Below are 13,552 nucleotides of genomic sequence, written 5' to 3' on the forward strand. Positions count from 1 at the left end.
TTATCACAGTTCCACAGCGTCATCAGATTCTCTCTCCAAACCTCTGGTGTCATACAAACCATACCTCTGCTTTCAGGCAGCATTACCCTCATCCATATGGAGGGGACCAGTGAACAAACTCTTCATAAAAGTCAGCTGATTTACTTTGACATTCTATTTCAGTGTTTAATCACCATTACTGTGAGATGTCCATTCTGCTGATCCCAACCTTTTTTCCATTTGCCCTAGTTCCATGCCATCTGGAGTAGAAATAACTGCCTCCCAGCTTCATGAAAAGGGGTAACCTTTGAAAAAGACCATGAACCATACCTCTTGAGATTTGTCTCCCTTCAACTTTTCCTTTTAGGTGCTATTTTCAACCCTTCCAGTCACCTTGGGTCCTTTATTTTGTTCTCCTGAATGCTCTAAAATTTCACACCCCATCAAGCATGACAACCAGGACTGGGCACCAAATTCTAAAGTAATGTCAAACATAGCAGAGACAGTTGTTGCCAAATCCTTTAGAATCAGTTTGTTCCTAAAACAAAATAGCAAAACAAACAAAAACCTAGGGAGAATGATGCTACAGTCTAATTAGAATTACCAAGAATGTGAAGGAATTCCTAGGTGTTTATAGACAAGGGAGAATGTACCAAAAGGGAGACTATATAGGGGAATGGTAACAGAATGTTGCTAAGTCTCCTGAAGAACAAAAAGGTTTCTAGGCTCTGACACAACCAACGGTCAAGATGCGAAAGAGTTGTGTTCCTTGTACCTGGCCTTAATGCAATTCTTGCTTTAAGAAATAACTGTTTCCTAGATATTCCGTGTATTAAATCCAAGTCCCGTCTTTTCACTTGTACAACAAATATGGGACGCAGACAATGAGTGCTGGAAGTTATCTATGAATGAAATGACTGAGTTCAACCTTTTCATTTTACCCATGAGGGCACTGAGGACTGGGTTCTGGGATGGAGTGACTGACCAAAGTTATTCAGAGACAGAGCTGGGAGGCTGAGTGGGGATGAACCAGTTGGCAGCTTGAGGAGGAGGGGGTTCCAGCTGTCCCCCTGAGAAATACAACCAATAGATACAGTCCTAGCCACAGCAATCCACAAAGAAAGAGAAATAAAAGGAATTCAATTGGAAAAGAAGTAAAACTGTTACTGTTTGCAGATGACATAATACTACATATAGAAAACCCTAAGGATGCTACCAGAAAACTACTAGAGCTCATCAATGAATTTGGTATTGTTACAGAATACAAAATTAACATACAGAAATCTCTTGCATTCCTATACACTAACAACAAAAAATCAGAAAGACAGATTAAGGAAACTATCCCACTTAGTATCACAATAAAAAGAAGAAAATACCGAGAAAAAAATCTACCTAAGAAGGGAAAAGATCTCTACTCTGTGAACTATAAGACACTGATGAAAGAAATCAAAGATAACACAAACAGATGGAGAGAGACACCATGTTCTTGAATTGGAAGAACCAATATTGTGAAAATTACTATCCAAAGCAATCTATAGATTCAATGCAATCCCTGTTAAACTACAAATGGTATTTTTTCACGGAACTAGAACAATAAATTTTACAGTTTGTATGGAAGCAAAAAAGATCCCAAGTAGCCAAAACAATTTTGAGAAAGAAAAATCTAGCTGAAGGAATCAGGCTCCCTGACTTCAGATTATATAATACAAAGCTACAGACGTCAAGACTGTATGATACAGGCACAAACCCAAAAAGAAATGTAGATCAATGAAACAGGGTAGAAAGCCCAGAGATAAACCAAGGCAAGCATTTTACATGTTCACATTCACAAAGTTAAAAATCTGAAAATACAATACTTACTGTGTTTTTCTGAGTTACCATATCCTGCAAAGAAAAGATAGGATCAATGTAGCTTTTTTCCAGAACAGTTAATTTCCCAAAGCACTCTGTCCCCATGCCATCATTTGAAACCCACTTTAGAGCAAGAGTTATTCATTTCAGACCTCCCCCCGCCCCCCATAAAAAGCTTCAAATAGAATGGAGCTCCAAGATGTGTAAAATTCACGTTCTAAGGAAAATTTACCATGATTTGTTAGCTTTGGAACTCCTGGGGACATATATGGTTATAAGGATTTTCCTGTAGCAGTGGCCATACTTCTGTCCAGCTCTTTTGAGATTTAAGTTCAGGGCTCTGAATTCCCTGCACCTTGCCTCCTCGGGGACAGCAACAAAGTGCACGGGTGGCCCACTGTGTCCTTGGGTCTGGAACCATTCGTGTCATCAATGTGAAGGCTGCAGGTCACCCTCCCGCCCCCAGTCAGCCTTCCGACAGAAGAGGTGTTGCTGAAAGAACTCCTGACACCGCACTGTAGGCATTTTATTTACATATTTTCTCAATAGGAATTTTCACACTCAAATTCAATGACAATCGTTTCAGTTAACTTAGCATCACCGTTATGCAGCCCTCAGCTGTGCTTCATTTATATGCTGCAAGCCATTTGCTGACAAAAGAAAACAGAATTAAATAGCTGTCCTGTAAAATGTGTTTTGTGTGTTCTGAGATTTCTGTTTTCTGACAAGTGTAGATCACTTTGAGTACTCATTTCCATTTTAGGAAGTATTTTTCTGTATCATTAAAAATTAAAACTTATCTAGGTCATGGGACTTTCCAGAGGAGTTCACTAAGGCACAAAAGAGGAAAAAAAGGATTGAATTGGGGAAAATATGATACACTCAGATTTCATGTCATGTTTTTCATCAAAATACAGCTTAATATTAGCCACCCTTTCACATTTTCTAATTCTAAATATTACTAAGCGTAACTACTTTAGTTAAAATCAGTAAAGAAAAGAAATGTAAATACCGAAAGTAACTTAGATTGGTTTATAGCCTTTCGGGAAACTATTTTACAATGTAAAATGTAACAACAAAACAGTTTCCTCTTCCACTGTCACACGGATGACTCTTAAAATACAGTACTGTGCTAGGGTGCCAGAGGACATCCTGTGTCAGGCATATGTGATATATAACGCATACAGGCCACACATCTGAGACAGGTAATATTTCTACTAGGAATAATTCCAAATTATTACAGAACCCACACATATCTGGTTAATATTTAACCTTAAGAAACACAAAAATGTCCAATTTGCCATCACAAAACTGTGTCATTTATATACTAGTGATTTTTAATGCTAAGGGAGCTGGACATTTAGAAATGATGTCTGTGAAGGTTAAGGCTGAACCACTGGTTCTCACTCCTGGATGCACATTTTGGGGGTAAAAAAAATCCCCTAGAGACTGCGACATAATTGGTCTTGGTGTGGCCTTGGTACTGGGACATTTACTCCCCAAATGATTCTGAAGTGCAGTCAAGGTTGAGTAACACTGCTGTAAACAAACTAATCTTTTATTCCTGAAATGACTTAACATAGACCAGGATTTCCTGACTGATGTTAAGATGTTAAACAATATTATCGTTCAGTTGCTAAGTTGTGTCCGACTTTTCGTGATCCCATGGACTGTTGCCCGCCAGGCTCCTTCGTCCTCCACTATCTCCTGAAGTTTGCTCAAATTCATGCCCATTGAGTTGGTAATGCTATTTAACCATCTAAACATATTAGTATTAGCTAAATTTTGTAATAACTCACATTCAACCTTCAAATTTTACAAACAGCAACCTTTTTTTTTTAAGAAAAAAGTACCGCTATTCTAAAAAGTTCGTATCAAATTTTCAAAAATACATTAAAAAACTTCTCAATAATTACTGAGTTACCCATGAACACACAAGTTTTCAGTTTTGCTTGGATTTAAACTGGGGAGAAAATAACAGATTGAACATTGATTACATGTGCGATCCTAAAAGTTCCTACCCATTTTGGTAAATGTTAAACATTTTCCTATTGCCGTCCAAGTTGAAATTTTTTAGAATGTATACGTTTGGATCAAATTGCCCAATATAGGATTCCAAAGGCTGTGTTTGCTTCAGTGGAAACCATCAGGAGTTTTTGCCTTCACTTTCCTAATGAGCTCAGACACACTCAAATTGCCTGCAAACACACATCAATAGCACATATGCTCACACAGTAGTCAGGAAGTTATCTGCATGAGCTAGAATTTGGGGTGGGGAGGAAGGAACTGCACAAGGAAATCTTTATTGTTTTCCTCCAACCTCATCTGCTACATGTTCATTTCAACTGAGCACACAGTATTCACAGTACTGCTTTCTCAAAATGAAGTATTTAGGAGAAGGTGAACAATACTCTTTACCTTCAAAGAAAGAGCCGTGTCAGCATCGGTGTCGTGATACAGGATCACGTTATTGGCCATATCGAAGCTCTCACGGACTCCAAGATGGTAGAAGAGTGAAGGCTGTCTGGAGACATCGCTCATGTCCACCACAGCAACATCTACAATGAACAAGGAGACAAGGTCAGCAGAGAGAGAGGTGATCTACTTTCTATTTCCTGATGATCACCAATGGTGAGCTGCTGCAATCTGTATTCTACCATTAGTCCAAAATAAGGAATGATTTGATTAAAATTACCACCATGAACTGTGGAGGAAAAGCAATAGGAATAAACACCCAAAACTGAAACTCTCTTCCTTATTCAAAGTGCTGAAAATATAGTATCACTTAAAAACTGCTTGTGAATTTATTTTAAATGTTATTTCTATTAAGAAATTTATCATATTCAAAGAATATATTTAGCTTATATACAAAGTATTAAGTGTAATGAAATGAAAAACCATGCAACCGGCATGCAGCCCAAGACACAAAGTGTTATCTGTACTGTCAGAGCTCCATGTGCCTCCCCTAATCACGTCTCTCCCTCCTGCCTGGAGAGTGTCTCTATCCTGACTGCTGCACTTTTCAGTTCTCTGCATATACATATGCATAGATTATTATAGTTATGAATTCCTAAACAGTATATTGTTTAATTTTTGCATGTTTTTGAACTTTATATAAGTAGTATTACACCATATATATTCTTTGACTTGCTGGATTTTGGTGTAAAACAACCAAGCTATATGTCTAGCTTTAAGTTTACACATTTTCACTTTAGCATCTATGATAACTAGATGGCAATCTCACTAGCCACCCTGTCTACAGACATTTTATTCAATGTTTCTTTTCCTATTCCCAACTGTTGTAATGACCATTCCTGCACCATGCTTCCAGTTCCCATGTTACCATCAACTAGATAATAGACAACACAGATCACATGCCCCTCGAGTTGTGAACTAGAGAGACTTCAATCAAAACAGAGGAGCAACATGGCACATCAGTACACTATTTGGCAGAAATCAACACAATTTTGTAAAGCAATTATCCTTTAATTAAAAAATAAATTAAAAAAATTTTTAAAGAGTAAAATTTGCCTAGCAGCATTGGTCACCATTTCAAACCTAGTCATTTTCCAGACAGTATCAAGAGCTCCAAGTTCGACTGGACTTCCCCACTCTGTGCAGCAGAAACTTGGGGAAATAATGTCCAAACTTAGGCTTGTGCTGCTGTGACTCACAGGAAGTCACTGCAAATCCCAATGAAACAGAACAGAGGTGAGGTGAGCAGGGGCATGAAGAAACAAAAAGGCAGAGAGAAGCCGCCTCAGCACCAGGTACCCCTGGCTCTGGGAGATCTGAGATCGAGCATCGGTAAGCCTCGGGTGGGCCTTTTATTCTCTAAATTATGGGTTGCCTGCTATATAAATGCCAGGCATTGTGTTTGGTGCCAGGGACAGAAGTGTGAACAAGGCATAATCCCTCTTCTCAAAACCATGTTTAATACAACAGGGGTGATGGGAAGGAAGCAGTGATTAGAATCAGGGTAAAGAAGGCTAAAGTGAGGGGACCAGCGACACCCCTGGGGGACTGAACCCACACTCAGGTGGAGGGTGATCAGGGAAGGCTGAAAGGATGTGTGCTGTCTGGGACCTGAAGGTGCAGAAGAGGCAGGCAAGTTGGGATGAGGATGTGGGGATGGAAAGGGAAGGAAAAAGTGTCACAGGAAGAGAGGCTAGCAAGTGCAAAGGTCAGAGGTCAGGTGGGATATAGATGTTGGGGCCACTACAAATCATTTTATGGGCCCAGAACACTTTGAGAAGAGGAACTTGGAAAGGTTAGTAGGTGTCAAGCAGGGTCTGAAGGGCATGTTAAAGAGGGCTGGACATTAGCTTGAGACAATGGGAAACCTACAGTAGGGTGTTTTTGTTTTATTATGGAAAATTTAAAATATATGTGTGTCTGTATGTAAAAGTTCAGAATAACATAATGAAACCCCTGTACCCCTCACCACCCTTAACAATTATCAATACAACCACCCTAATTTCATCTCAACTGCCATCCACACCACCCCTTTCATATTATTTTGAAGTAAATCCCTCAGAGCATATAATTTCATCCTCAAACACTTTAAAGTCTATTTTTTTTAATATCATGAATGGCTCAAACAGGGGACTATCATATCTAAATTAACCCTTTAGAGGTTCCTGCTCAAGAAAGGACAAATGCATATGCCAAGGAAACACTTTTACAACCCAACCTGGTTAATTTATCTCAAATGGATGTCTGCCCCCCACAGACATCTGCTCAAAAACCACACTGCAGTGGAATTAACTAGACATTTTGCCTATATGATTTTCCCCTGGACTCTATTACCTATTCAAATGATAAAGAATGTGTTTCCCAGTGATGTTATTAAGAAGTGGCAACACAGATGCTAATTCTAGGACCATGGGAAGTTCTGCAATTAAAGGAAAGGAAGCAAACGAGAGTGGGAAGGGGCAGAGCAGAGGTGAATGAAGGACATCAGCTCCAAATCATGCAGGCCATTTTCATAGGAAAGCTGCAACTTGGTAGAGCGGCTTGTTGCTAAGCAGATTAAACTTGAATCTTGATTAAACTTAAACTTGAGAGGAACATGCCCTGTCAATGTTCTGTGCTAAGACCTGCACAGTGGCCTCACCATCTCCACTAAGGAGCTTGTCTGGGGCTCCACCAAGGGTTGAAATGGAGACTTTTCTCAGTGCCTCCTTAAAACAGGGCAGAATGAAGCACAATGGCTACTGGGTGACTCAGGAGGGGAACACAGGACACGGGACACATTCCAGGACGGCAGGACAGCATGAGACTTTGTCATGCTATTGCAGAAAGGAAATCCTTTTCAAGAGGCATGGCTCAGCAAAGCTTTTACATAGTGAACTACTAAGGGAAAAAGGGTAGAAACAAAGACATGCTTGATGGAAAATGAACAAGACAGTTTCGTGTCATCCTTTGCAACAACACTCTAAGCATTTCCCGATCCCAGAAGTAAGCAAGGGCTTCCGTACCTGTGCACCCTGTATAAAGGGGATTATGACCAGAAAACACTGGGGTGAGAGGCAGCAAGCACCCAAACCAAAGGCAGCCCCTTGACTCCAGAAAAGAAGACGGAGTAGCAGCAGTTGAACTCACCTCCTCTCGTGAAAATACCAAAATCACTAATTGCTGAACAAGCAGCAACAAATAAGACTGGAACCTACCAAAAAACTTTTTTTTTTTTAACATTCAAAGACAAAGAAGCAGCTACAATGAGATGGTAGGAAGGCCACTTTCACTACAATCAAATCCCATTCCCACCAGATGAGAGACCCACAAACTTGAAAGAAATCATATTGCAGAGTTTCTCCTGTTCGTTTGAGAGTCCCAAGTCCCACATCAGCTCCCCAACCTGGGGTTCTGGCACTGGAAGGAGGAACCTCCAGAGCACATGACTCTGAAGGCCAGCAGGGCTTGAGTGCAGGCACTCCACAGGACGGGGGAAACAGACTTCACTTTTGGAGGGCACACACAAGGTTTTCTACATATTGGGACCCAGGGAAAAGCAGTAACTGCATAGGACCGACCTGCAAGTCTTAGAGGGTCTTCTGAGGAGACTGGGGGTGGTGAGGGCAGGGGCAAGGACACTGATGGCAGAGGCCCCAGAGAACACTGACCAGTGTGAGCTCTCCTGGAGGTCCGCACTTTGGCAACAAGATGGGGCCTACCCAATAGCCTACAAGTTCCGGTGCTGGAATGCCTCAGGGCAAACAACCAGCAGGATAGAACACAGCCCTCCTAACCCTCCGGGCCCAACAGCAGACAGGGAGCCTAAAGCCATACTGAGCTCAGTTCTGTTCAGTTCAGTTCAGTCGCTCAGTCGTGTCCGACTCTTTGCGACCCCATGAATTGCAGCACGCCAGGCCTCCCTGTCCATCACCAACTCCTGGAGCTCATTCAGACTCACGTCCATCGAGTCAGGGATGCCATGCAGCCATCTCATCCTCTGTCATCCCCTTCTCCTCCTGCCTCCAATCCCTCCCAGCATCAGGGTCTTTTCCAATGAGTCAACTCTTCGCATGAGGTGGCCAAAGTACTGGAGTTTCAGCTTTAGCATCATTCCTTCCAAAGAAATCCCAGGGCTGATCTCCTTCAGAATGGACTGGTTGGATCTCCTTGCAGTCCAAGGGACTCTCAAGAGTCTTCTCCAACACCACAGTTCAAAAGCATCAGTTCTTCGGCACTCAGTTTTCTTCACAGTCCAACTCTCACATCCATACATGACCACAGGAAAAACGATAGCCTTGACTAGATGGACCTTAGTTGGCAAAATAATGTCTCTGTCATAACTTTTCTTCCAAGGAGTAAGCATCTTTTAATTTCATGGCTGCAGTCACCATCTGCAGGGATTTTGGAGCCCCCAAAAATAAAGTCTGACACTGTTTCCACTGTTTCCCCATCTATTTGCCATGAAGTGATGGGACCAGATGCCATGATCTTCGTTTTCTGAATGTTGAGCTTTAAGCCAACTTTTTCACTCTCCACTTTCACTTTCACCAAGAGGCTTTCTAGTTCTCTTCACTTTCTGCCATAAGGGTGGTGTCATCTGCATACCTGAGGTTATTGATATTTCTCCCGGCAATCTTGATTCCAGCTTGTGTTTCTTCCAGTCCAGCGTTTCTCATGATGTACTCTGCATAGAAGTTAAATAAGCAGGGGGACAATATACAGCCTTGACGTACTCCTTTTCCTATTTGGAACCAGTCTGTTGTTCCATGTCCAGTTCTAACTGTTGCTTCCTGACCTGCACACAGATTTCTCAAGAGGCCAGTCAGGTGGTCTGGTATTCCCATCTCTTTCAGAATTTTCCACAGTTTATTGTGATCCACACAGTCAAAGGGTTTGGCATAGTCAATAAAGCAGAAATGGATGTTTTTCTGGAACTCTCTTGCTTTTTCCATGATCCAGCGGATGTTGGCAATTTGATCTCTGGTTCCTCTGCCTTTTCTAAAACCAGCTTGAACATCTGGAAGTTCACAGTTCACGTATTGCTGAAGCCTGGCTTGGAGAATTTTGAGCATTACTTTACTAGCGTGTGAGATGAGTGCAATTGTGAGCCACCTCTAAACACACAACTTGACATGGCCCTGCCCACCAGAGGAACAAGACCCAGCTCCGCCCACCAGTGGGAAGGCACCAGGCCCTCCTATCAGGAAGGATGCACAAGTCTCAGGATTGACCTCACCCACCAGAGGGCAGACACCAGAAGCAAGAGAGCTACAATCCTCCAGCCTGAAGAAAGGAGACCACAAACACAAAGTCAGACAAAACGTGGTGGCAGAGAAATGTATTCCAGGTGAAGGAACAAGATAAAAACCCACAGGAACAACTAAATGAAGTGGAGATAGGCAACCTATCTGAAAAAGAATTTAGATTAATGATACTAAAGATGATCCAAGACCTCAGAAAAGAATGCAGGTACAGACTGAGAAGTTAACAAGAGATGTTTAATAAAGAGCTAGAAGATTTCAAGAACAGAGATGAACAACGCAATAACTGGAATGAAAAACACACTAGAAGGAATCAACAGCAAAATAACTGAGGCAGAAGAACAAATAAGTGAGCTAAAAGACAGAATGGTGGAAATCACTGCCACAGAACAGAACAAAGAAAAAATAATGGAAAAAAATGAGGACAGTCTCAGAGACCTTTGGGACAATATTAACTGGACTAACATTACATCATAGGAATCCCAGAAAGGGAAAACATAGAGAAAGGGCCTGAGAAAATATTTAAGGAGATTATAGCCAAAAATGAAAAGGAACATGAAAAAGGAAACACTCAAGTCCAACAAGTGTTGAGAGTCCCATACAAGATAAACCCAAGGAGGAACACAGCAAGATACATATTAATCGAACTGACAAAAATTAAAGACAAAGAAAAAATATTAAAAGCAACAAATAACATGCAAGGGAATTCCCAAGAGGTTATCAGCTGATTTTTCAGCAGAAAATCTGTAGGCCAGAAGAGAGTGACATGATTTATTTAAAGTAATGAAAGGGAAAAATCTATAACCAAGAATACCCAGCAAGGCTCTCATTCAGATTCAATGGAAATATCAAAAATTTTACAGACAAGCAAAAGCTAAGAGAATTCAGCACCACCAAACTAGCTTTACAATAAAACCTAAAAGAGCTTCTCTAGGTGGAAAGGAAAAGGCCACAGTGAGAATCAAGAAAATTACGAGGGAAATCTCACCAATAAATGCAAAGATAAAGTAAAGGCAGAAAATCATTCACACACTAATATGACATCAAAACCAGCAATCATGAGAAGAGAGAGTACAAATGCAGGACCTCAGAATGCACTGGAAATTAAAAGACCAGCAACTTAAAACAATCTTGTATATATATAGACTATCTATCAAAACCTCATGGGAAGCACACACCAAAAATCTGCAATAGATACACACAGAAGGAAAAGCAACCCAAACAACATTCAAGACAGACATCGCATCACAAGGGAACAGAAGAGGTAAGGAAGAAAAAAGACCTTCAAAAACAAATCCAAAACAATTAACAAAATGGCAATAAGAACATTCATAGTGATAATTACCTTAAATGTAAATGGACTAAATGCTCCAACCAAAAGTCAAAGACTGGCTAAATGGATAAAAAGAAAAAAACCAAACAAGACTTGTATATATGCTGTCTATAAGAGACCCACTTCAGATCTAGGGATATACAGACTGAAAATGAGGGGATCAAAAAAGGTATTCCATGCAAATCAAAATCAAAAGAAAGCTCAAGTAGCAATACTCATATCAGACAAAATAGACTTTAAAATAAGGAATGCTGGACTTGCCTGGTGGTCCAGTGGCTAAGCATCCTCCTGCCAACACAGGGGACTTGGGTTTGATTCCTGGTCTAGGAACTAAGATTCCACATGTCATGGGGCAACTGAGGCCATGTGCCACAACTGAGAGTAGCTGCCACTAGCTGCAACTGGAGAAAGCCCATGCACAGCAACAAAGAGCCATGTGCACTGCAGTGAGGACCCAGCACCACCAAAAATAAAATAAATAAAAAATCTTTAAAAGAGGTGATAAGCCTATTAGAATGGCTCAAGTTAAAAATTAAAAAAAAATAAAGAATGTTATAAGAGACAAAAACACTGCATAATGATTAAGGGATCAATCAAAAATGAAGATATAACAATTGTAAATATATATGAAGGCGGCAATGGCAACCCACTCCAGTACTCTTGCCTGGAAAATCCCATGGATGGAGGAGCCTGGTAGGCTACAGTCCATGGGGTCGCTAAGAGTCAGACATGACTGAGCGACTTCACTTCATGCACCCAATATATGAACACTTCAATATATAAAATCAACAGTAACAAAATAACAGTGGTGGACTTTAGCACCCCACTTTCATCAATAGAGAGATCATCCAGACAGAATATCAATAAGGAAACACGGCCCTTACGTAACACGTTAGGCTAGATGGACTTGATATTTGCAGAACATTTCATCTGAAAGCAACAGAATACACTTTCTTCTCAAGTGCACACAGAACATTTTGCAGGATAGATCACATATTGGGCCACAAACCAAGCTTCCATAAATTTAAGAAAACTGAAATCATATCAAGCATCTTTTCTGACCACAATGCCACGAAATTAGAAATCAATTACAGGAAAAAAAACTGTAAAAAAAAATTTAAAAAATAAACCACAACACGTGGAGGCTAAACAATATGCTACTAAACAACCAATGGATCACTGAAGAAATCAAAGAGGAATTCAAAAAGTAGAGACAAATGACGACAAAAACACAACGGTCCAAAACCTTTGGGATGCAACAAAAGCAGTTCTAAGAGGGAAGTTTTTTTTTTTAATTTATTTTAATTGGAGGGTAATTACTTTACACATTGTGGTGGGTTTTGCCATACATCAACATGAATCAGCCATGGGTACACATGTGTCCCCCCATCCTGAACCTCCCTCCCACCTCCCTCCCCATCCCATCCTGCTGGGTTCAGGGCAGCAGCTTTGAGTGCCCTGCTTCATGCATCAAACTCCCACTGGTCACCTCCTTTACATACGGTAATATACATGTTTCAAAGCTATTCTCTCAAATCATCCCACCCTGGCCTTCTCCCACAGAGTCCAAAAGTCTATTCTTCACATCTGTGTCTCTTTTATAGCAATATAATCTTATATTAGGAAACCAGAAAATCTCAAATAAACAACCTAACCTTATACCTAAAGCAACACCTAAAGCACCTAAAGAACAAACAAACCCCAAATAAAGTAGAAGGACAGAAATAATAAAGATCAGAACAGAGATAAATGAAAAACAGATACAGAAAACAACAGAAAAGATGAATGACATTAAGAGCCGGCTCTTTAAGAAGATGAAATTGGTAAAACTTTAGCCAGATTGATCAAGAAAAAAAGAGGGAGGGCTCAAATCACTAAAGTTAGAAATGAAGGGACTTCCTTGGTGTTCCAGTGATTAGGAATCCACCTTGCACTGCAGGGGACACAGGGTCAGTCCTTGGTCAGGGAACTAAGATCTCACAGGCTGCAGAGTGACTAAGCCCACACACCAGAATGACTGAGCCCACATGCTCTGGAGCCTGTATACCACAACTAGAGAGCCCATGCACTGCAACTAAGACTTGATGCAGCCAAATATAGAAATATTAAGAATAAAATAATTAAAAAAGAAATGAAAAAGAAGTTACAACTGACACCACAGAAATACAAAGGATCATAAGAGACTACTACAAACAACTACATGTCAACAAAATGACAAATCTAGAAGAAATGCACAGATTCTTATACAATATTCTAAGACTGAACAAGAAAGAAATGGAAAATATTAACAGACCAATCACAAGCACTGATATTGAAATAGTGATTAAAAAACTTGCCAACAAACAAAAGTCCAGGATCACATGGCTTCACACGCAAATTCCATCAAACATTTAGAGAAAAGTTAACACTATCCTCAAACTCATCCAAAAAAATTGCAGATGGGAAAACTCCCAAACTCATTCTATGAGGTCACCATCACCCTGATACCAAAATCCAGACAAAGATAACACAAGAAAAGAAAATTATAGGCCTATACCACTGACGAACACAGACACAAAAATCCTCAACAAAATACTAGCAAATCAAATCCAACAATACGCTAAAAGGATCAACATGACCAAGGGAGCTTTATCTCAGGGAATTATCTGAGATAAAGGATTTATCTGCAAGG

The 13,552-nt window shown here is 40.4% G+C and overlaps 1 protein-coding gene across 1 annotated transcript in view; it reads right to left on the reverse strand.

Moving 5' to 3' along the window:
* The window catches only part of MAP3K15 (mitogen-activated protein kinase kinase kinase 15), a 105,931-nt gene that overhangs the window by 70,585 nt on the left and 21,794 nt on the right, over positions 1-13,552 (reverse strand). Inside the window, 2 exon segments of the mRNA XM_018043632.1 lie at positions 1,840-1,863; positions 4,249-4,388. Coding sequence (XP_017899121.1) covers positions 1,840-1,863; positions 4,249-4,388 — 164 coding nt within the window.

Source organism: Capra hircus (assembly GCF_001704415.2).
Source record: "Capra hircus breed San Clemente chromosome X unlocalized genomic scaffold, ASM170441v1, whole genome shotgun sequence".
Classification (NCBI taxonomy): Eukaryota; Metazoa; Chordata; class Mammalia; order Artiodactyla; family Bovidae; genus Capra; species Capra hircus.